General features: G+C 40.0%; 1 protein-coding gene across 2 annotated transcripts; it reads right to left on the reverse strand.

The window, feature by feature from the left end:
* Positions 1-301: 301 nt before the first annotated feature.
* On the reverse strand, positions 302-9526 carry LOC107202349 (cytochrome c oxidase subunit 7A-related protein, mitochondrial). Of its 2 annotated transcripts, XM_015623019.3 has the most exons (3): positions 9297-9526; positions 1998-2129; positions 302-1104 (listed from the first exon to the last, which is right to left on the reverse strand). In XM_015623019.3, the coding sequence occupies exons 1-3, from the start codon at positions 9366-9368 to the stop codon at positions 961-963; spliced, it is 348 nt and encodes a 115-aa protein (XP_015478505.1). In that variant the 5' UTR covers positions 9369-9526; the 3' UTR covers positions 302-960. The 2 variants fall into 2 exon arrangements, with proteins under 2 accessions (XP_015478505.1, XP_015478506.1); XM_015623020.3 differs by lacking the exon at positions 1998-2129 and having other exon boundaries at positions 9297-9521.
* Positions 9527-23388: the final 13862 nt, after the last annotated feature.

The following is a 23388-nucleotide window of genomic DNA, read 5'->3' on the forward strand; positions in this document are numbered from 1 at the left end:
GCTTATCTCTCTTCCATCCACAGAAATGTGTGTACATAAATAGCTATCTGCAGGCACTGGAAATAGTAAGCAGCTGAGTTATGACAGTGACCTGTTTCATCAAAAATTATAGTTAAACACACAGTCTGGGAGAGGGTTTTAAGAGATTTACCATCTCAAAAAGATGACAGTAAGGTAGCTGAATCAATTTTATGATTTGGTATCTACAAGTTGAATTTATAACTGTACCAATATGTTTATTTCATGTACCAGGCACGCTGAAACGCTCTGAAATTTTCGAGACTTGCCTCTTTTAGTATTCATGTCACTCTCTTTATTGCATGGTAATACAATTTGACAAGGAAAGTCCAAAAGCTGGTGTAACTGATGCTACAATAATGGTGCACTCTGCTGCATACAGTGATGCTACAGTTATGGAATAAATCCACTTTAAATGCTCCAGGAAGACAAGCCCTTTGTCTTATCACCAGATGTGGTGTATTATTTACTAATATACCAGCATTTGGAAAAGTTCCATTGCCAGCTGCTTATGTAAAATGACCTGTATGGGAAAGAAACAGGTTCCCAGTATGCCAGAATAATTAAATTATTTGCTTTTAGTGTTTTGGAAACTAGTAGCATCCTTCCACTAAGGAATGTGGTGCATAGCTCACAAATTATTTCTCCTGTCCTGTCTCTAACACTGTTGAAATTGGGGGAGGGATGGAAGGAAAAGCTTAACTTTCTTCAACTGTTAATAAACTTGCAAGACAAGAAAAGCTACAACCATATGCTAAAATAATATATTTCTCTGTTTATATTGTTGTTTCAGAATACATAAGGCAACCGATTTAAAAACATTTTCTCCAAGAAATCTGATCTGAATAATGAACCCTATGTGACCACAGGGTTTAAGTGCAAAGTGGTACATGCAGGCGATCCTTCAGAGGAGTGCTGAAAGTCCCGTGAGGTGTGGTTCCTTTATTTTTGGTTTTTTGGTTGTGAAGCAATGTACAGTGCTACCAGACAGTAGATAGTCCCTCCTATTGTCAGAGCCATCGTGGTCCGATAGAGCATCCTATCTGGATATCCTCGCTTCAGGTGTATTGGCAGCCCATCTGATCTCTGTGGGAAGAGTTCAAGGAGAAAATAAGCAAAAAAGAAATTAACACCCATACTGAGGTCATTACAGAATAAGCTACCTTGGGTAGATTAAGCGACTTTCAAGAGGGAAATGACAAATAGGCTCACTACAACCAAGTGTATTATGTGTGTTTTAGCAAGACAAATGCGAAGGCAAGTTGATTTTGTTAGCCAAAGCTGTTAAGTGCAAGCAGAATGAATGTATCTTGAAATATTTCTCAAGAGGACCTGGATGGGAAAAGTGTCACTAACAACAGAATGTGAAAAAATATGTTTAAAAAATTATTCACTAAGTCAGACTGACACATTCCAAATGGAAGTGGTATGTAAGAGAGAAAAGGGAACATTATATAAAGCACGTTCTTGATGCTTAAAAAAAAAGCTTAACTAATTTGTTTTAAAAGAAGTCCTACATTTAGAAATTCCATAGCTAACAAACTGGCTTTGAAAACTTTACTGTGCTGCTCTTATACTGCACTACAAACAGCTTCAGCAATATTCAAATTATTATACACAAAACCATAATGAATTTCTTTGCTTCTCCACATCTGCTTTAAGGCATACACCTGGATTCCCAGAGAGAAAGTGCTTCCAATAGTCAAATAATACAACAACCAACTTCTGAAGTCAGCAAAAAGACAATGTTACTGCATTTATCCACTTTCTGTACTTATCTCCTATACAAGGCATATATATATGTATATACTTTCTAGTGTAGTACAAGTACACAGGTTATACTGTATGTGACAGTTTCTTGACCAGACTTTACAGAATTTAGGTACTGTAGAATGGCAAAAGTAGTCAGCTATGTTAAAATAAGGACACATATGTCCCACTCCCAGTTTTCTTTAAGTTACTCTCAAAGTTGTCATTACCTGAAAAAGTTTCTGTAGGTCTGGCACCTTGTTTGTACCCAAGAAAGGTTCAGTTGCTGGTAAACCTGGAGCAGGTTTACTTGTCCCAAAAATCGGATGTGGGGATTCAGTGGGAGCTAATGATTTGAGTCCCTGCATAAATAAAGATTAAAATATCAAGGTATATCACTCTTGCAAACATACCAATTGTCACATTAGGCAGCCAGACTGCCAGTCATTACAAGGACACATTACAAAGACTATTTATCTGGTATGAAGACTTGTGACCAACACATTGCTGCACACCGATATCTAACTGGCAACTTGGGGTCAGAGCTTAGCAAGGAAAATAGCAGCCTCATGTCCAATTTCCTCAAAGCATGAATTCATAGCTGTTATTTTTCTGTGCTGGTACTTGGTCCAAATTACTGCTTCTGTTATGCACACAGACTGTCTATAACTCTGAGCAACAGGATTAGGATCAAGGATCCCTGATGCTAGGGTCAGAGTGAGGAATGAACTCTACCTCTTGAATGCTGCAAACGGTAGCCATAAATAACTAGTAACATAAATAAAAAATTTGGATGTATAGTTTGGTGATTAAAAAAAAAGGATCATTTGGGTCATACAGAAGCTGTAAGTGGTGCTCAAGGCTCTTCAGAAACCCTGATATAGAGGGTATTTTGTGCAGGTGTAACTACATCCTGTAGTTCAGATGTTGCAGCTTCCTACACCCCAATGTACACCCCATGAGCAGCACAACTCAACTTCCCTTTGGTTCACAAGGTTGTACTCTACATCTGCCATACCCAGAAACTACGTAATTCAGTTCTGTGATTAAGGGCACAAAGTCAGAGCCAACATGAGGTGACCTCCTTTTCTTTATTACTGTAGTTAAATTTAACAGTTATGTCTGGACACGTAGCAGTGATGTTTTACATTATGGTTCTCAAAACAGCTGTGTGATTTGTTTTTTTCCTAACTTGCCACAGAAATTAAAAGCAACGTACAGTTAGTATAATGCAACAGGTTTTTATGACAAACAGAAGCATCCATGGGTCAAGTTAAGACTACGCTGAAATTCTAGTTTCTGTTCAAAGGACTAGTTGATGCATTTTGTATTGAAGAGAACTGTCTGACAGTATTTGGAGCTGGAAGCAGACTGGCACTCATTCTTTTGTGCCAGCCATAGACCAGACGTGTTTTCCCTATGCAAATTCTCTGCTACAACAGGCATCTTGAGCAGAAAAAACAGGTTTCTCAGCCTCCCAAAACAGTCTATGGAATGGTCATCAGTGCTGTACCCTGAAGCTGTGGGTTCAGCTTCTCACTCTTATAGTGCCTGACTGAATATTAAAATCCACTTGTGACCTTTCTGGTTATATTTTGAAAGGCAGCAGCAAACTGAATCTCTTGGCGCCTTCAGTAACTAATACCTTCCTACTGAGCAGGCTTGCATGGAAGTTAAGCACTGAATTATTTAAGACCAGTGACCAGTTCTGGCCACAGTGCTATGAAAGAAGCATATAAGGAACTATTAGCCAGGGGAAGTTACTAACTATATATTCAAGGCTAAGTAACAGCTACATCAAAGGCCTTGAAGAAAGCAATTTTGGAGAAGAATTTTTGTCTATAGGAACTTTAAGTACTTTATTAGTCTTTTTAGTGATTTGACAGAAATAACTATAGAAACAGAACTAAAAGCATCATAAAGTCACTCCAGGACAGATGTTTATACTAAATGTGCAGGTGACTTCTTCTCCAAAGCTTTTCTTGCATTCTTGTTCGTTAGTATCACAGAAAATGTGAAAATGCACATCTTTCCTGTGCCTTAAAGTTTCCCTTTTGCCTTCCTGAAAGCCCTGAACATTTTCAGGAGTAGTGCCATCTAATAACTTCAGTAGTTAGTAAATCAACAACTGTAAATTATTGCATACTTTTTCAGCCTTCAGAAATATATTCCTGTTCAGATAGTTCTAAGATTCCCTTCTGCAGGAGCCATAGCAGAGTCAAACCTGACTCAAGTGACAAACACCATCGTGAAATCAAAAGGAACCGGTTCAGAAAACTCACATAATCATCAGTGTACTGGTGTAAATTTCTTCCAAAGCAGCATAGCACCACTTAAGAATATCACATAGCAATTTAAATAAAAAGCATTGATGTGGTTCACTGGCTTCAGGAAAGAACACAACAAAACACATGCTGCAGAAGGGAGACAGTTCAGTTTGCTTAACCTAGATGCTGCATTAATTAAGGTTCCTCAGCAATGTAGTATTTCACTTGAATCCCATCCATGAATTGTGAGTCGTGGCCAACCCCAACCAAGTTCAGTTAAATTAGTGCAAATGCATGGCTGTTCAAACTTGGTACCTGCCTGTGGTTATTTAGAGAAAGTGGCAAGTTCTTTGTCTCACACCCAGCTTACTAAGCTTAGCATGGCTGAGGACAAATCCACAGTGTAATGTAAAGGCTGAATTTCACTGCAGAAAATTTTCAATTAAGAGTTGACACGCCTTAAATGACCCTTGGCCACTTTATTTAACATTACTAAAACCACGTGTTTATTTAATAACATCAGTGTCTCACTACACTCAAGTACTGAGGAATTAATACCTCTACACATTTGACCTGAGCTTATTTAAAAAAATAAAAATTAATCATTGATAACTCCTCTTCTGATATTAAGATGTTAATCTTTTGTTTTTAATCACTACAACATGATTTTTTTCCAAGTCTTGGACAAAGTACAGCAGATGTAGTTATGCAGAAGAGTCAACATCAGCTGATTTTATCAGCATGCTAACAATGATTTTTTCAAATGCTGAAGTCTTCAATGAAAGGTCAAGACATGTAGCTAACCCAAAAGAGCAAACAGAATTCTCTGCCTACCCTTCTGTAGAGTGTGTTTGCTTTCCTGTCAGAGGTCTGAAGATCTTAGGACCCAAAGTATCTGTTCGTTGGCCATCAGGCTCAAAGTTAAAACAAATTTACACCTTGCCAGTATGAATTTGCAAGTTAGATTTACATTTTCCTGACAGCAAAAACAGCTAAGGATGTGGAGCATAATTTAATGGAGACAGCACCACTCTTAAGTTTTTAAATGTAAGGGGACTGCTCAAACAGATCCGAGAATGTGAAAGGAGAGAAAACTGAGGTAAGGGCCAAAGGGGAATGGGGCAGTTACTCTCAGAATCAATATTTCAGAACATGTATTGAAATAACTTTTATCAACCTACTGAACTTAGACACTTCTAAACTAAGTAGCAGGTCCTTCACAGTAGAACACACCTCACTGCCTAAAGTTAAATATATTTGTTATGACTAACACAAGGCTCTTAGGTAAAACCACTTGAGTCTTTGTTTATACTGGAATGACGATCCAGTGACACTGCTTTTGTGTACGCATTAAGTATTATCTAGGACATAAAAGGTTACATATTAAGATTCTAAACAAACTGTAAGCAATTCATATTGGCTAAAATCAAAATATCCGTGGCTCATGGGGGCTTTAAACAGCTACAAGCAAAATAAGTGTTATCAAGTGAAGATACTGTAGTACAAGTAAATTTCTGCTAGGATCATGTTCAGTAGAAGAACTAGGGAATAGTTCATGTACTTGTCCTCATCTGACACCATTTGAAACTGGTTCCAGTGCTTGTACTTTAAACATAAGCTAACTCTTTGAATTCATACTTTTTATTGAATTTGTAATAGTTATGGCAGTCATTATCCTCCTAAATATGAGTGATTTTGAAACTATTTCCCTCCTCAACTAGCTAAGGAAGTTCCCATTTATTCAAACAAGGTAAATTGTTCAGACTATACAACTTTGTTAAATGCAAAATTAAGTCTTCTAAGCATGCTAAGTCTGAGATGGAAAGAACAACACAGATTTCAAGCTCAAGAGATTTCTTTTTGTTAGTATAAGCTGTTAGTTATGTTACTGTCAGCAAAATAATTTTTGAAATACATTTAGAGTGGTATTTTGCAAGCCCACAGAAAGCTTAAACCTGCAGCAAAACAGTACTCTATTGGGAATCACCAGAACATAACAGCACATAACAGAATTATTATACTGCGTATTTTACTAAGGAGAATTTGAATGGCAGAATGTCTTCACTTTTCCAGAAACATCAAAATAACTAGAAGCACAAAAAGCAAACCACTTTACTTGATGAGCTATAGTTTTACTAAATGGAGCAATGAAATCAATAGAAAAAAAATTTACTTTGTTATGGACTTAACACCTTAACGCTCATGGGATTACCCTTATAGTTCAATTGTTTTTTATTGAAAACATTTGTAGTAGACTGATGCATCTAAATGTGTGACCTGAGAAATAAGTCAAGCTTAGAGAAAGAAAAAAAAAAAAAGGAGATTTAACAAAAAAGCTAGCCTAATAACGTAAAAAGGGACTGAAAGTAACTTTTAAAAATTTAACTTCCACAAATGAGGTTCTTTACTTTTTAGGCTTGAAGCCCTTCCCCATTCCTTCCCCCCTTTGCATTTCACTGTATAAATGAAGTATCAATGTTTATTCTCTGAACATATCTTTGTCTAGAGGTAAGAAGTGCCCCAACCACTGCAATAGCACTGGATATATCGCTACTGTGTAAGCGCTATACATACTAGAATATTATTTATTTTGCTATCTTCTGTTTCTTGCACCCCTGACCCCCCATAGCTGTCCAGGAAACCTTCTAAAGTGATGGGGAAAGACAAGGACAAAAAACCTTCTAGGGACAGAAACTGCAATATCAGAAACCCTCTGTTACCTCAATGTTTATTTAAGACCCTAGGGTAATTCAGGATGAAAGGCCCTCTAGTGCTCTTTAGTCCAGAGCAAGGTGAGGCCAGGTTGCTGTGGGTTTTGTCTGACCTGCCCTTGAAAGCCTCTGAGGACAGAGTGCACACTCTCCCTCTCTGAGTTGCTGCTCCATTTCCTGACTCTTCCCACCAAGAACATGTCTTTCCTTCTGTCCAGCCTGAACCTCTCTTTCTTTCAGCTGGTGTCTCTTGCCTTCCCACCATGGACCACTGTGCAAAGCCTGGCTCCATTAATCTCAGCTGGCTGCTGACCTCTGCTGAACTTGCTCCAGTTCCCATTCCCACAGCAGGAGGCCCACAACTGGACACAGCACCTCGATGTGATCCAGTAAGTGTTGAGCAGGTAAGAGTGTTGATATTCTCAATCAACAGCTCACAGGTGATACAGCCAGGAGGCTGCTGGCTTCCTGCCTGGCAGTATCTCCAGAGTTCCACCACAAAGCTACTGCCACCAGCCCCTCAGTTGCCACCCCATAACCATGCAGGGGCTCTGTGCCTTTTTTCCATCATGGAAGCCCACAGCTTTCCTGTCATATCATTCCCACACTCTGGATAGGTCTCTCTGAATGGCAACTCTACTTCAAAGGTTTTCAGGCTACTCCCTTGGTGTCTTCTGTAAACTTCGAAAGAGTGCACTCTCTTGCCTGCTCCTGGGAACTGATGAAGTCCTGCAGTAACCTGCAGCATTCCACTTGTTAGGAGAATCTTGGCTGAGTACAAACCGTTAACCACTGTACTCAGTCTGATCATCAAGTTCTCTTAACTTCAAAAAAAATTTAAAAGGTTTTGTAGCTGTCCTGGGCCCCTTGAAATAATCTGAGATTTTACAGCTGCCTCATATGATGTTCTTACTTGCAAAAGATGACTGGATTTCCCAAGTAAAACACTCACAGTCAAGGGTACCCAGGAAAGCAGAACTGTAAAGGAGGTTTCTAACAGAATTAACAGGCTAAGAATGAGATAGAGTTGTACATCACAATACACGTTAGTCTACAAGAATGTAGTGATTTTAACTAATTTCAGTTACTTTTTATTAATGAATTTTTTGGGAAGGAGACCATAACTTTAATTTCATTTGTGTGTGTGCACCTTTAAGAAAAAAAATCTACCTTTTTTTTTCTTAAGACTTGTGTTGCTTAATCAGATGAATTTTGAGGCAGTTCTTTGAAAGGCTGATTTTTAAAAAAACATTCTTACAACTCTTAACCTCCAGTTATGAGGGATTTTAACTTTTTTTTTTTAACTGTAAGAATTTAATCTTTTCAAACTTTACTGAGAAAATTGAACACAGTGTAACAACCATGCTGCATTTGTCCCATGATAAAATCACATTACAAATCTTCCTAATATTACTTAGGAATTTATGTTGATGTACAGAAAAGCAAACAATTTCTGTGATTTATTTTCACTAATGTGCAACTCTCCATGTCTTGAAATGACTGATGTACTTGGGATTCATTCTGCCCTCCCTCAGATTTGCTTTGCTCTTGAAGAATTAACCATGTACCTTCACTATGCAGTGTGAAAATTATAAGCTTATTTAATGGCATTGTTAACCTCTATACACTTATTTACTAAGTTGGCATCATACAGAGGTGAGTTTCTGTTTTGCATTAAACAAACTTTATGGATTTGTATCCTCCCTGGAAAGGGTTTTAACGCTTTCAGTAATCGGGGATTCCTGTTGTACACATGGACCAGGGACACCAGAGATCAGTGCTGCTCCCATCTGCCAGCTGCAAGTTACAGTACAATGTCCAGTTCTAGGACCCTTATTTCAGAAAGGACATTGAGGTGCTGGAGTGTGTCCAGAGAAGGGCAGTGGAGCTGGGGAAGGGTCTGGGGCACAAGTCTTATGAGGATGGGGCTGTTTAGCCTGGAAAAAAGAGAGTCAAGGGTCACCTTGTCACTCTCCTCAATTAGTGGAAAGGGGGGTGTAGCCAGGTGGGAGTCAGTGTTTTCTCCCAAGCGCAATTAAAAACAGGATGAGAGGAAACGGCCTCAAACTGCGCCAGGGGAGGTTTAGGTTGGACATCAGAAGGAATTTCTTCACAGAAAGGGAAATCAAATACTGGGATGCGCTTCCCGGGAGGGTGGTGGGGTCGCCGTCCCCGGAGGTTTTTAAGGAAAGACTGGACGTGGCACTCGCTGCCCTGGTCCAGTTGACACCGAGGTGGTCGGTCACAGGCCGGACTCGATGATCTTGAACGTCTTTTCAACCTTATTCTGTGATTCGGTGATTTTAAAACCCCGCCGGGCACCGCTCTAGTGTGGAACAGTCCTCTGTGATGAAAGCGGGTTAATTTCTTGCTATAACCCCCAGTACATCCCAAAGTTGTCTCAAGGGCTGCAGGGCAGAGCGCGCGTCTCGTCTCGCCCAAGGTCACGCGAGGGGCCGGATACGTTCGGTGCCCGCGGGGGCGGCCGATCCCTCCCCGGCTCAACAAACGCCCGCGACGCCGCAGCCCCCGCCCGGGTGCGGGGTGTTACCTGTGGAGCGTAGGCGGCGGCCGCCGTGACCCCGACGAGGCGCTGTGTGAAGCCGCTGAACTTGTAGTACATGGTGGGCCGGGGCGGGCACCGGCTGCGACGGCTCGGCCGAAAGGACCCGCCCCGCCCCCCGCCGGCTATTTTGCGACGCCGTAACGCTCAAGGGCCCCACCGGCTGGCGGACGCCAGGCACCGACGCCTGCGCGAGACGGCGCGGAAAGAATGAGGACCAAAAAAAATAAAAAAAAAAAAAAAAAAAAAAAAAAAAGTCCGAAAAAATACAGTAGCCTGCACCAAAGCAGTGCCGGCGCGCCTCTCCCAAGAACGCCCGCCGCTCGCGGAAAAACGAGATCGGTGATAATTTTCAGTCAGGCAGGAAACGAGAGCCCCCTCAGCGGCGGGGCGGCAGCGGCAGGGACGGAGGGGGCCGGATGCGAGCGCGTCGCGGGCGGGGCGGGGGGGCGTGGTTCACGTCAGCCAATCGGCGCAGGCGGGAGGCGAGGCTCCGCCCACAGCGGGGGACGGGGCGGGGGCGGGAGCGCGCGGGACTCCGGCCCCACACGGGCGCGCTCGGCCCGGCCCGGCCCGGGGGGTGCGGGCAGGAAAGGGCGCTGCGCTGGGTTGTGCTCAACGGGGAGCCGCTGTGCAGCAGGCCGGTCATCACAGAATCACCTAGGTTGGGAAAGACCTCCGAGAGCATCGCGTCCAACCTAGGAGCGATCACTACCGTGTAACTAGACCAGGGTACTGAGTGCCATGTCCAGGCTTTCCTTAAACACCTCCGAGGACGGCGGCTCCACCACCTTCCAGGGAAGACCATTTCAGTGCCCCGTCACTCTTTCTGTTAAGAAACTCCACCCTGCACCTCCCCAGGCGCAGTTTGAAGTAGTTTTCTTTTATCCTGCAGCAGCTTGCCGGGGAGAGGCGGCCGGCCTCCACAGGGATACAGCCCCGTTCAGGGACTTGTAGAGGGCAAGGTCGCCCCTGAGCCTCTCTCTTTTCTCCCTAAGCACCCCCAGCTCCCGTAGCTGCTCTCACAGGACTTTGCTCCAGACCCTTCACCAGCTTGATTGCCTTTCGTTGGACACACTCCAGCATCTCCATGAATTGAGGGGCCCAGAACTGGACGCAGGACTCGATGTGTGGCCTCACCAGTGCAGGGGAAGAATCTCTTCCCTGGTCCTGCTGGTCACACTATTAATGATAAGGCACACTCGAGAGAGACACTGAGTATTTACGTCAGAGTTGCACAAGCCTCGGTCCTCGGCAGTGTTCAACAAATCAAGCACAGCAACTACCTTTTTACTTTGTATATATTATAGCAAACAGAGGCGTTAATGGTAATTGGTTAGAAGTTACCTAGTTCTCTTATTTTTAGTGTTCTATTTGTCAATGATTTTCTTGTTTCCCATACTAATTACTCCACATGCTGGGTTTACTCTTCTCTAGGCTCTGTGGGTTTCTTGAGTTGATGGTCTGAGTCCTCTCCCAGGATTGCCTTTAACCCAGTCAGAGATGATTCAGCACAATTCCAAGTCGTCTTCCTTATCTTGGGAGTTCCATCAGATATCTTTGTGGACTTTTAATTCTGCATTGTGTTCATTATCATTGGTACATCCTTCTTTCTACATCCTATACTTTTGTTAACCTCCCACTAGGTCTGAGACCACCGAATCATGTCAAGCCCTAACAAGGTTTAACAAGGCAATTCTATCAACAAGAAATTCGTCTTTCTAACCCCTGGACACCACTGAGACCTTGCTTGTTAGCTGCTATCTGCTTCACAAATTAACTCTCTTTTTTATTAGACTGGAACATATAGAAAGATCAAACAGCTTTCTTTCTTAAGAAAATTTTTACATATTTCATATTTTGTAACAGATACAACAGTGGTTTTGTTGTATCTGTTGCAAAAACTAAATTGCTGTGTCTCCACTCTAACAAGTGATTCATGTCTCTTATCAAGGGATACCCTTCTCTCCTGCCATCTTCCAAAAATATCTGAAATGTTTAATTCATTGCATAAAATGGAGCTTTTGCTAAACAAAGTCAGCATCCTGAACAGGGGACTGTGACACAGTGCTGTTTCTGTTGGTGAATTTAGTGTTCCTGGGAAGTCAGCAGCCCCTCATCTGCAGTAGGACATGGCACAGCCTTGCCCTGCCCAGAGCTCACGGGCCTGAGGTATTCCTCAATCATTCCATGCCTGCTGTGGACCCCAGGCAGGTGCCAGCTGGCATGCTGTTAGTGACCTAGAGCATCCTGCTGTGACAAGTCTAACAGCATGATTTCATGGCTGTAGTTCATGCTATGAGTTGGTTGAGATTAAACATGCTGAGGCCTGGCTAAAAAGGATCATTTGTTGGTAATGTTTGATCATTAGCGACCTCCACCATTTAGATAATTTCTCATTGAGAGTCCCACATGCGGTTTTGAAGATATGTTTGCTATAAAAATATCTGTGGTCATGCACTGAGTGAAAACTATTAAAATGTGCTTTGCTTATAAACTGGGGGAAGATCTATTCATAGGAGATATTTTAGAAAGAAAAATACCCATATAAAATGTGTGATATGGTTTCCTTACCCACCCGTGTAACGCCTTCTACTTAGATTTTAGAATTTGAGTTTGGTGGTGGGAAAAGGGAGCCTTGAGTTGTCTTGGATTTATCCCCTTTTGAACAGACATCCTATACAGGATAACCACTGCTCAGTACCAGGAGCTCCCTTGGGAGCCCAGCACATCCATTTACTTGTGAGAGCAGGGCTATGAGCCCTGAGTCTTTGCTGCACCAGTTCTTACCTCTGCCTGTTGCCCTGAAGGCTGGTTTTCTTCTTGGGGAAATTTCAAGTCCACAAATTCTGTGCTGCTCTCCTGTCAAGAGAACCAGCTGGGTGCTCCATACATAATACTCTGAGTGGATGTTCTGACTCTGTGTTAAGAACGTTAACTGGAGAGGATATGTTATTTGCTCAGTAAGTAGGACATTTATGGAAATATTTTGTAAATGTTACAGGAAGAATTGTGAAATCCCTGTAGCTTGCAAGACTAGGCAGTATTAATGAAATGGAAGATGTGCTGCATAATTTGTGGTTGAAAGGAATTTGCTGATCAGGATTCTATTTATTCCTGAGAAAAATAAACTAAAAGTAGTTTGATTACAAGTCTGTCTGTAATGTAGCAGAAGACCTTGGAGGTGTGGTACACATAATCTTTTAGAGTAGAATGATATGACTCATAGATAGGTTTGTGTGGTAACAGCCCTGACCTTTTGAAATCATGGGATCTAGCTCATATTATAATGATTCTGGGTATATTTGTCTGCAGGTTCCTCCAGTTCAGTTCTTCCAGCATTTTCCAGAAGAAATAGGTGTGCCTGGTAAGCTCACTCACTAAAGTTGTCTTGTATTTTGCTCTTCTGCCTTTTTTTCCAGTGTGAATGCATGCTGCAGTACCACATGAGCACAGGTTTTGGGGCATGTCATGCCTTGAGATAACACCATTGTATAACTAGTTCTTGCTTCATTGTTGCTCATGAATCAGGTTCTTGAAAAATCATTCAGTATTGACTGAAAGCCAGAGAAACAAAAGGTTTGTGTGCTGGAGCTCCAAGGAAGCTGTGAAAAAGGTACAGATTTATCCTCTTTTTCACTTAATCAATTTAAGTCTTGATGCTTAAAAGTAAGCTGTGAAACTTTGCTGCTGCAAGCTGTTGGAACAAAACCTAGGTGTGATCTCTCTCTTGTTTTAGCTCACAAAATTGAAGATGGGGAATTGTTTACCTTGCAAGAGAGATGCATGGGAGGATGACATGAATAAAATTACAGTTACAAATGGAAGTTCTGCTGTTTGTGTACCACAGGAGCATGAGAACATTCCATGGCAAAAAAAAAAAAAAACCCAACAAAACAACATCATAGCATAAAGTCTTTCCTTTAAAGGAAGAAACTTGGTTTTGTCTTAGACTTTTGGTTCTTCACTTGCTTTAGTCTCTAGACTTTTGCCAAGACTGCTTTGCTTATCAGGCTTGCTGACACAGTGGATAATCAGTCTGTAAAACTTGCTGCCATAGGAAGTTCCTGGGGCAAAATGAGGCCACTCACCCTAGAAGGGTTCAAAGAAAGATAGGATGTTTTGGAAAACCATAAAACTTTGTACAGTTAATATAAACAAAATGTCCTGGAAGGAAAAGACTCCCTGCTTTGTACTTTAACCTGAGGTCTCACTTTTAGACACCGAGACAAAAAATTTATAGGGACTGGCAGTCGGACATCTGGTCTGTTAGGGACAAGCATGGTATTGAAGGAAGCTAAGGAAAATAGGATCCTGTAGTTTATTCCAATTTTTTACAGACTTTTAAGACTACTGGTTTCTTACGTGCGATTCCTTATCATAGCTTGTTCCTGGAATAGCACTAAAATTATATTTCAAGATGGGTAGATCTCTGGGAGAGAATGAAGGAAGCAGAGTACCTTGAACTTATTCTGCTTTTTTTGTTGTTATTATTGTTGTGATTATTGTATTTATTTTCTATTTGAGGATAAAATAAATAAAGAAACAAGACCATAATCAGTTGCTTAATGAACAAAACCTTCATATGCTGATCATTATTTCAGCACAGATGTCTGTAACTCAAATTCTGTCAATCTGCCCATGCAACTCTGTTCTTGAATTGCTGAGAACAACTGTGTGGGTGGATGTAGAACATAAAATTGCCATGTGCACTTATGTTTTGTTTATGCAGTACTCATTTTTAAGAGTACTAGATTGGATTTGCTTAATATTTGCTTTGTGTGTGTGTATACATAATATTTACAAACCCCCAAACTAGGAGATGATGACCAAGATAAACTCTATTAATGCAAGATGCTGATATTGTGAACATGTTTCATTTGATTTATCAACTGAAAGAAATAAATTAAATCTATACACAGAAAAAGGTGGTAGTTACCTCTAAAACTTGTACCTCAATTTATTGCTGCTTTATCACCCATATGTACTCCATACAGCATAGATGACTTAGAAATAGGCTTCTACTGACAACTAAGAGATTACTCTTTCATAGATCTGTCATTACTGAAAATTAATAAAAATTGTAGCGTATTTTAAAATAGTAACGGACTTAAAATATTAACTGAAATTTAACCTAAGTTTTTACTTTCTCATAACAGAATTCTTGCTTTTTTTTTTTAAGAAGATGGGATTAGGGAGGCAGCCATTTATATCTTCTCTGTAAATCTAGAAATAATTCTGTATTTCACTTCAGTTTCCTGGGCACTTTCTCTTGAGATAAGGTTTCTACATGTGAAATACTTCATAGCAATAGTTACTAGCAATTTTGGCAATAATGACATTGTGTTCACTGTTGTATGATGGGGGTCAGGAGCAATTTTTAAGGTGTTAAATCTTATCTGGGGTTATCTACCTCTTGTTACATACATATAGTATTCTTTTAAGATTCCCATGCAGAACTTGTCTGAGAAAGTAAATTAAGAAATTGAAAACTTTATGATGTCATTATTATAAAGCCTAAAGAATGAATAACACTTCTGGGGCAGTAAGTTATGTTTTTATAGACTGTTTCTTTGCTGTTGTGCATTACCTGAATAAAAGCAGAAGGGAAATTGTGAAAACAATGCCTTATTCCAGGTGAGCAATACTCTTTTATTCTATATTCTTTTATCCTCCAGTTTCTAGATGTGAAAAGCATTAGAAGAACCCACAGTAAATATTGCTTTCACTGCTTTTCAGCTTTGTTGTCATTGCTTTTTTTCCCTCCTTGATTTTCAGAATTGCAGAAGTGATTTTTTCATATGATTGAGACATCAATGTTGGCTGTCAGTAAAATAATAATCCCCTAAAAGCCCTGTTCGTTCTACTTTGGAGAAAGTAATTTCAAAATCTCCAGGCCTTATCTCTATGGCTTATAAAACTTCCCAGTTTTGAAATGCTGCACTGAAAAGTTGGATATTTTTCCTCTGGCTTCTGACTTTGACATGGATAACCAGAGTTCAAAGTTTCTGTGTGCATGCTTTCTAAGCTTCCACTGCAACACATTTCCTTCTTTTATAACCAGAAGTGAAATCTCATGATTGCAGTACCTTATTATTCCTGAACTTTAAACACTGTATATGTAGGGAAATGGCTTCCCAAATAAAATGAGGGGCATGTCTGGACATTGAGAGGTAAAATGCATCTCCAAGGTTTTCTGGTTTCACAGTGCTACCAAAGTCTTCTTTCACCTCTTCCCTTTCCCTCCCTGGGCTGTAAGCATTTCTCTCTCAAATAATCTACACTCCACAGCAAAAGTTTATTTTTCTCAGGTATGTTACTGGAGGAAGATGCATTGCCCTTCTATTTAATTTCTTCTTTTCAGCATTTTCATGCACAAATTCACAGATTGGAGTTCAGAGACAACCATATCCTCAGTGTAGTATTATAACAAACTTTCCTGAATAAGGCAAGATTATGTTATAGGCAAAAACCGCAGACCACTGAAAACCCCCCTTGCAGTTGTCTTAGAGGAAATGGTCTGTACAAATGTGTCATTTGAAAAGATCAATAGTAAGGTGTTGTGATGGACTAGAGAAAGATGCCATGCAGTGTTTCTCAGTATTAAAAACTAAATTATAATTGCATTGGAGCTGCACAGGATAATTTATGTCAGGGGGCTTGACTTAAATACCTAAGTCATTTGCTTTCTTGGCCCACTTAGGACTTATCAGTCATATTTAATTTTAGTTGTTATCAGACACATTTCAGTACATTCTATACAGCTATATTTGGACTTAATCTGCCCTTTCCCAACAATAACACTGCTCTATATTTACTCTAGCAATTCCGTGGAGAAGGCAACAATCAATGAACATGTAGGATTGCCAATACCAGCTGCTCAAAAATCATGAGTTGGGGTTTAAAAACTTGTCAGTTTATTAATATTTTAGTACATGTCACATTTTACCACTTCTCTGTCACCTTCTTCTTCTTCACCATTTCACGCCTCAGGATATAATGAACATGCATAGATGAAAGTTGCCTTTCACAGGATAAGCTTTAGTAACAGTTTTCATAAGTAAGAAATGTCAAAAGTTGGAAACTTCTGTGTTCTGAAGATATAAATTGTTGGAACTTCACCTTCAAATTAGGGCAGAGTGATCTTGGTATGTGCTGAGGCAATACTCTGATAGAATGCAATGAATTAATGCTGTTCAGGAAGAAGCAAGAATAACAGAAGTTTTTCCACCAGAGGATCACTGTTTGCTATTAATTCACCAGCTGGTGCCTTCAACTATCAGTACTTTACACCTAAGCATCTTTGTGAGGGCATTAGACACATCTTGCGAAGTCTTTTTGTTGTGGTTTAGCTAAGGATGTGTCTGAGATGCAGAGCCAAAGAGTCATCTCCTGGCTTGCTCCTGGACACAGTTTTCCATGGGAAGGAAACTCTTACAACCTTTGGCTGAGTCTCTAGACTGAGTGAATAGGAGATCAGGATCTTGCAGTGTGTCTGCCATGGCCTCTTAGGCAAGATACAGTCTAAGAAAAGTCTGGACCTGCAACTCTGGTGAAATGTCTGCAGTTCTATGGATCTATAAATGTAAAACAAAAGCTGTCCAGTTTGTTAGAGAGGAGAAATTGAAATATAAGGAGCAAAAAGAAAAATCTGCAGATGTATTCAGCTGAGAAGCTTTAATCAGACATATGCTTTTGGAGTGAACCTCCAAGTCATACCTGTGCTTTGGTTTGTATCCCTGAGCAGGCTTGGAGCTTACAAATGGGATAGCATTTTAGATGAATCTGGGCTTCATGGCTGACTGTGAGATGCACTTAAGTAACACAATGTGCTCCAGATGGTGTGGGTCTCAGATTCTCTGCATTATCTCTTTTATTCTGCACATCACTCCTCTTCTGTCCACTTCTTCCAACTGTAAATACAGCCTGGTAAATTGTGGAAGATGGGATGCGAGAATGGATTTTTTTAGATCCTAATACCTGCCTAAAATCCCATTCACAGCTACTACCTATAAGCTCTTCTTCCAAGTACTGCTGTGGGATAAAGCCATTCAGAGCTGGCTGAGCTATCACTATACTCAGGCAAAAGGTCCATCTGGGCCCAGATTGCTTGTCAGCAGGCTGTATTCTAAGGTGTTTCTATTTGACTATTCACCAAAAAAAAAAAAAATACATACTTAGGTTTAGTAATACCAGTGCCAGTTGTCTGGTTACTTGAGAAATCTTATAGAGAACATTTTTTATGAATCATTTATCACATCAGATATAACATAAAAATAGATTTCTGCCATGAGATCACTGTCTCCTGCATTGAAAATAATGCATGGTTTTGACAACATTTATTTTTGAGGATTGTATTCTACCAGCAGCAGGAACCATTACCCCATGATATCTTTCAGCTAACAGTCTCCTAATTCTCTTTCCTGCAGCATCCTGTAGTCTCACCGACATTCTATAAGCATGTTCCATTTATGGATTAGTCTCTTCAGATGGTAGTGTAACTCTTGTTTCAGGAAGTCTTGAATGTGTTTTGATGTGTCTCCCCTTTGCCTTGCCACATGATCAATTTATCATGGCTTTCCTTTTTAGATACTCTGTCTGCTGTTATATACCTGTTGTATACCTGTCTGTGCTTTCTTACTGCCATCAGCAGAGGGATACAGTAAAACTGGGAGTACAAGCAGATGAGAAAACTATCTACCTCCTTATCACATCAGTTCCCTGCATAGGAGAAAGAAGTTCAGGAGATTCAGTTACAGTGTGGGAGAACACTGGTAAAGTCCCGTGTGAGGGGAAGAGGGAAGCTCAGTAACAGCTCTGCTGGGAAGAGGACTGAAGTGTGCTGGAGTGAGTAGAGTAACAGCAGGGAAAGCTAAAGGAACTGTTCCTGAGCCAACTCCTTGCACACATTAAAGGGCTGCAGAAATAGGGAGCCCTCCAAGTAAATGCTGCTAGCAACATCTGCCTCTGCATTGTGCAAGAACTTTTCTTTGGCAGAACACACACAGCCTTACAGAGCCTATAGATAGATTGGGGTTCTTCATACTGTGCTTTGCATGTCTATTTATAGATTCCTCCCAAGGATGACATGACCTGTGTGAGTGCAGGTCTCTGTAGGTGGATAGAAGTACTTGCTGACCACACAACATCTGAGTGAAAAATTTGTTGTAAATGTGTCTTTTGACAATATCCTCCTTCCTAAAGATTTTTCTCAGTAAATTTTGCTGAACCATATCTGGCTCCCTTGTCTTGCGTAGGATCTGTGAATGGCAATTGCTCACAGAGAGTTTCATTTGGCTCAATATGTAGCAGCCTAGGCTTTTAAAATGGGAAAATCTGAGTTCTGTTTTCACAGAGAATATCGGAGCTTGCAGTACCATTGGTGGGGCAGACATGTTCTTTTTAGAGTGCTGTATCCTATTCTACAGCCCAAGGGAACTGAAAAGGAGCGGTGAGGAGGTGTAGAAATAGAGATTTGGCACCATGATTTTACATGCTTTTTGCTTTACATACTCTTGATTGTTTCCCCTTCTGACAGTTCTCTTTTGCAGATTTTGCAGTGTGGATCTGATGTGATTATGCTTTCCTGAAGGATTCCCCATCTCCTTTAGGCTACAGTGTTTGTTGCTCACTGTTCAAAGGCAGAAGGGAAACGCTTCTATGCATACTTAGAATTGCTGGAGGCACCACTTTGACTCCATTAAATTGCTTGTCCTAGATCCAGTTGCCAACCAAAGAGACGGTGTCAGAGTATTATAATTTGAACCTACAAACTCAAACTTCTTAGCACTCGCTAAACGCTTGCCTTGTAATGCAGAGATTACACTAACATAATAGGAACCCAATTACTACAAATTCTCTCTTAGCTTTCACAGGTTACTGAATTAATAGAACCATGTTAGGAGAGCTTCAGGGAGAAATGAACTGAGATGAGCTCAACTGTTTGGAGCATGGTGCTAATAACCAAGATTGTGGGTTTGATCTCTGTGTGGGCCATTCACTTAGGAGTTGGACTTTATGATCCATGTGGGTCCCTTCCAACTTTATATTCTGTGATTCAGTGATAAGTAATGAAATCTACATGCTGCCTTACACGAAAGTTTCATGGGTAGAGACAAGGGAAACAGTCTCCAAATACTATTAAAAGCACTTTATTTAATATCCCGTATGCTTTCAGTGTAATCTAATTACACTGTTACACTAATTACATGTGAGCTTTGACTCACACATAAACCAGTTTGAACTTTAGGAAAATACCTATGTGTGCTGCCTTTTGTTCCTTTTTAGATGACTGGATTCTTAAAGTTGAAGAAACTTTCTTAAAGCTGGTTTAAAAAAAAAAAAAAAGAAGCCATAAAATGTGATTTGCACATTTCATATATAAAGAAGAAATAGAAGACCTAGCAGAGAGTTTATGGATTAAAAATGGCTACTGGTAACTAAGTGCAGATTTCTAAATGGACTTAATTATTCTTCTGAACTGTAACATCCAAGCTAAATATCTTTTGATTCAGGAGAACTTTATCTCATTTGATCAGAGAAAACTCAAATGCTTATCTTCTTGCTCCAGTCTCCCAAAAAATTTATATTGTTTTAGCTGAACTTTGTTTCATAATCTTTTTGGAAAGCAAAATCATCAGTATTGTTTGTAGTATATTCTTTTTTAAAATAGTAGGAGAAAATGAATAAGGATATCACTTTGGAAGCCAAGTTACAGACCTGAACAAGGGATCATTTGCTGCATATGTTAACTGATAGCCGTGGAGCACGAGGCTGACATGGTGCTGGCCACAACTTCTGTCTGTGTCAACAGCAAAAGGTTGTGTTTAGCGTAGCAGCTCTCATGATTAAAGCTGAGATGGCACACTTTCATGGGAGTTTCCAGTGGTCATCTCTGAAGAGTGTGATTTTTGGGGAAGTTTTAAATAAAAGCTTTCTCTTGAATTTTGTGTTTATTTTGGATTGTTGCCTGCAGAATTCAGTCCCTGGGGCCCCTTAGTGTGGATGCCTTATGCTTTCTGGTAGTCATTAGCACTCCACAGAAAGGGAAGCAATTTCTGCGTGGCACACAACAGTGCCAGAGTCTCTCATTCTCCTCATCTGAGAGACTGCATCTGCATGGAGACACATTCAGAAAACCTTTAGATGGAAGTAGTAAATCATAAATGTTGGTGATACAAGTTGTTGTCACAATGTGTAATACAAAGAAATAGGTGAAAGCTTTTCCTTTTAGCCAAGTGGTCAGGTTGGTTTACACTTCCCATTCATGAGTGGTCTGGGGAACTGCTTTTTAGCACAGGTCCTTGAGGGACAGGATGCTCAATTTAGATAAAAATATATGTGTAGAAATGAAGGTAGGAGAGCAAAGGACAAGCAGGATGGGATAGCAGACATGAGGGCTAGTACTGTGCTTTCGTAATTCTTGGTGCCAGCACAGAAGCCTGCAGGTGTAGCCAGCAGCAGAAAGAAAATGGGGCAGCTAGGAAAAGGGTAAAAACCAACAGGTGAAGAACTGGGATGGAAAGTGAGTCACTTCGAAAGAACTTCATTGCAGAGCCTTTTTCATTGTTTGGTTTAATATTTTTAACCTCTCCCTATCCATGTGCTTTATTTCCTTTTTTCATTAGTCTTTCACCTGCTGCCCATAATATTCCCGTAGTTCATGTGACAATCTTGATAAGGATTTGCATGACTCTTGATAAGGCTAAGTCTCCAAACAGGGAACATAAATGCACTAAGTCCTCTTACCAATATTAAACTGGTTTCTTCAACACAGCAGTGAAAGGCTAACAGTTTCCAAGACTGGTAGCTGCTTTGAGCATGACTATTACATTTTGGTGGATCAGCCACTGAAAATGTTTTGTCCAAGCCTGGCCAGTTGGTTTTACAGCTTCTTGGTAGAAACAGCAGTTTAGAGTAATCAACCAAAAAAAGTAAAGTACACATCTGCAACTGCAACATACCACTGGCAATGCTGCTCTCAAGTCCATCCTGTTGGCACAAGCAGGTGGCCAAAGGCATAACTCTTTACTACAGAGTTGAGAAGACATTTGAATGGCCTGTGGGATGTGAAGCACCAGGATAAGACTCTGGACCAAGGATGGAATGAGGATGATTTAGACTATTTTGTATGGCTTTGTAAAAGCTTTGCTTTGCATGACTCTTTTTTCCCATTATATATGGCATTTATTATTAAGGAGGAGAGAGCTCCTTATCCTACACTGAGACAGAGAAATGTATGCATATTTATTCTAAGCTATCTAAACTGAACTGCATTTCAGATGTGAATGGGACAGTCTGTATGAAGAGAAGGCAAAAGGTAACAGCAGCCTCAGTCTGTGGACGTTAATTTTTAACCTTAATGCTTTTTGAGTGAGGATTAGATGAAAGCAGAAAGAGAAAGGTCTAAGAAAACAAAATAGAGATGCTGAAGATGGAGTCTGCTATAAAGAGAGGAGCAGATGAGTTCACAGTCCTTGATTTTGTGTTGAGGGCAACTTGGTATTTACATTCAAGACTTTGTCTTCCAGATGACAAATATATTTTCTAAAAAAAACCAAATTTCATCTTAGCTAAATTTCATTCACTGCTGGTTACCTGGCTCCCTTGAAGAAGATTTTTCCTTTCAGACATACCTGGTTTTTAAGCCTCTTGAGTCAATGGAGAACAAAAGGCTGCTATGACCCACAGGCCGAGTTTCCATCAGAGAATCAAAGATGTAGAGGTTAAAGACACTGCACCCAAAGGCAGAGATACTCAAGGAATCCATATAAGTTTGATGGCTATAAGCAAGATTCTCTGGCAGGAATCCAGATTTGTATTTATTTTAATTTAAGTAATTTTTTTAGTGATACCTTTCTTTCCAGTTAGCCTCTGCATGACTATACTTAATGAATACATTGTTGGGATTGTTTTTCTCTTTTAATCTTTAATGGCATGTGTACAATAGAATCCTTTTATAGCATCGAGGATTCAAGATGCTATCCTAATAAATGGCCCCAATTTTACTAATTCATAACATCCCATCAAATGTCATCAAGTTCAAATATTAAACCCTAATGACAGAAATCTTGGTTAGACACTGTGCTGTCTTGGCACAGCCAGTGCAGCTGACAAGACCTTTAGCAATGGAGGAAACAGTGTCTTCTAAGTGCTGCATTCTCTGTGAGGATCTCTAAATTGAGGAGAGAAAAATGTATGTCAGCACTTAGTACTTAACAGTATATCAGGCTCAATAGATAAACTACACTTGTGCTACAGAGAAATGGCATCTTGTATGCTTGTAGTCTTATGCACTTTGATTTGTGTTTTGGGATTGAATTGTAGGGGTTTTGGGAGCAGCACTATAATTTTGATCTGTAGAGTTCTTACTACAACAGAAACCTGGTCCTTTCTGTGGCTCCTAGTTACTACAATACTGGTGAAAGAGCAGTGCAAAAAATATAAAAGCAGAAGTGGAAGATTTCTGGAGTGCATGGGAAAAAATCCTAATATTTAAGTTCTAGATTTCATAGATTTTAATGATCTTCTTTAGTGTTTTCTTTTTTAAATTCTTATGGCAAACAAATGTATAAAACCGTTCCCAAGGCAGAAAGAAACTATCTTCTTTTTATATCTTCAATCTTCTCTTCAGTCTTCAATCTTCTTTTGCATAGGATTCTATCCATTTGTATCTCAAACTGATGAAAGGTACAGGTGCTGAGCAGATCTGCAAAACAGTAACTGTGTTTAAACATTAAAAAACCTCTTCTGTTTCCAAATATTTTAGAAGTCCTTTTAGGAAAAATGCTTCTAAAAATAAATTGTATGACTATGTGGACATCTGCTTTATTTCTTCCATTTCCATTGATTTTATGTAAAATAGTTAAAACTAATAAATAACAAAACTAAAAATGCTCATGATTTCCAAATGAGAAGTCTGTTCATTCTCATAATAATTCAGAGGATTGATACCAGAATAGTTCATAATTCAGTGATCTCTTAAAATATTCAACTTTTTTTATTTTTTTCCAAGAAAATTAGTTGTGAAGTACTTTTTTTTTTTTTTTTTGGAAGTACTCTTGAAATGGCTGCATTTGAA

This window comes from Parus major, chromosome 3, assembly GCF_001522545.3.
Source record: "Parus major isolate Abel chromosome 3, Parus_major1.1, whole genome shotgun sequence".
Taxonomy (NCBI): Eukaryota; Metazoa; Chordata; class Aves; order Passeriformes; family Paridae; genus Parus; species Parus major.

Bases quoted from the DNA above. Each gene is read 5' to 3' on its own strand.
- LOC107202349 (XM_015623019.3), bottom strand. From the start codon at position 9,368: ATGTACTACAAGTTCAGCGGCTTCACACAGCGCCTCGTCGGGGTCACG. The intron at 2,130-9,296 runs GTAACACCCCGC...TTATTTATGCAG, and splicing joins CCGCCGCCTACGCTCCACAG to GGACTCAAATCATTAGCTCC. The intron at 1,105-1,997 runs GTAATGACAACT...CTCTTCCCACAG, and splicing joins ACCTACAGAAACTTTTTCAG to AGATCAGATGGGCTGCCAAT.